The 1,139-nt window shown below is 50.7% G+C and overlaps 1 protein-coding gene across 1 annotated transcript in view; it reads right to left on the bottom strand.

Moving 5' to 3' along the window:
* The window catches only part of CCDC40 (coiled-coil domain containing 40), a 78,974-nt gene that overhangs the window by 66,060 nt on the left and 11,775 nt on the right, over nucleotides 1-1,139 (bottom strand). Inside the window, exon 4 of the mRNA XM_011991755.1 lies at nucleotides 726-849. Within this exon, the coding sequence (XP_011847145.1) occupies nucleotides 726-849 (124 nt within the window). The remainder of the gene's footprint in view (nucleotides 1-725; nucleotides 850-1,139) is intronic.

Raw genomic sequence — 1,139 nt, 5'->3', positions numbered from 1 at the left:
TTTTGTATTTTTTAGTAGAGATGGGGTTTCGCCATGTTGGCCAGGCTGGTCTTGAACTCCTGACCTCAGGTGATCCACCGGCCTTGGCCTCCCAAAGTGCTGGGATTCCAGGCGTGAGCCACGGCGCCCAGCCTGTTTTTTACTAATTTAGACAGGTGCTGTTTTCATGTCCTTTGCAAGTAATGCAAGGTTTTGGACTGGCTGCAGGTTGGTACTACAGGGAATTTGCAACTTCCTGATCTGCCCTCCCGTGGCCACAGTACTGGGATGCTGGGACTACATAAGAAGACGGGGGTTCTGGAAAGCCTTTGAAAGTCAGCAGACAGATTCAGGCCTGGGGGTGCTGTCACGGCATGCCTCGCTCTGAGACCAGGAGGCAGCAAGAAATAGCCGTCAGGAGATGGGGCTGGGCATCACTGAATCTCAGCGAAGGCTGCATTCTGTCACTTAATCGAACCAGTCCTTAATACCTTTAGGGGAACTGTCTGTTAAATGCAGAACGGTTCCTACTTCATCAGTCACTGTTAGGATTAAATGAGATAAAACAGTAAACACCCAATAAATGTTATCCATATCTGTTAATAAGATTTTTCTCTTTCAGCTCACAGCCACTCAGGAAACAGGTAACAAACGGATGACAAACGAGTGGCGTCCCTTGCACAGAAGGGCCCGTGCAGGTGGCTCATTGCCGCCACAGCAGGATGACTTCAGCGGGTGGGCGGCACCTGGCTCCTGTGAGACGAACTCCTCCAGGTCTGAGGACTCGATGCTGCTCCAGTGGCTCAGCCGGAAGCGGTGCCATGCGCCTGTCGGGAGCACCTGCCCCTGGGGCTCCCCTGTGGATCCTGTCTGTGGCAAGAACAACCCAAACTAAGTCAACAAGGGATTAACTGCCACAGAGAAGTTATTCAATTTTAACTCATTACATTTGTGAAAGTTGTCAGAATCAAAATATAGTCACCTGCGTGTTTTTTAAAAAACCTGGCCAGGCGCGGTGGCTCATGCCTGTAATCCTAGCACTTTGGGAGGCTGAGGCAGGTGAATCACTTGAGGTCAGGAGTTCGAGACCAGCCTGGGTAACATGGTGAAACCCCGTCTCTACTAAAAATGCAAAAATTAGCCAGGTGTGGTGGTGCATG

The sequence above is a fragment of the Mandrillus leucophaeus genome, unplaced genomic scaffold, assembly GCF_000951045.1.
Source record: "Mandrillus leucophaeus isolate KB7577 unplaced genomic scaffold, Mleu.le_1.0 Scaffold1, whole genome shotgun sequence".
Classification (NCBI taxonomy): domain Eukaryota; kingdom Metazoa; phylum Chordata; class Mammalia; order Primates; family Cercopithecidae; genus Mandrillus; species Mandrillus leucophaeus.
This window is presented reverse-complemented; position numbering and strand designations above follow the sequence as displayed.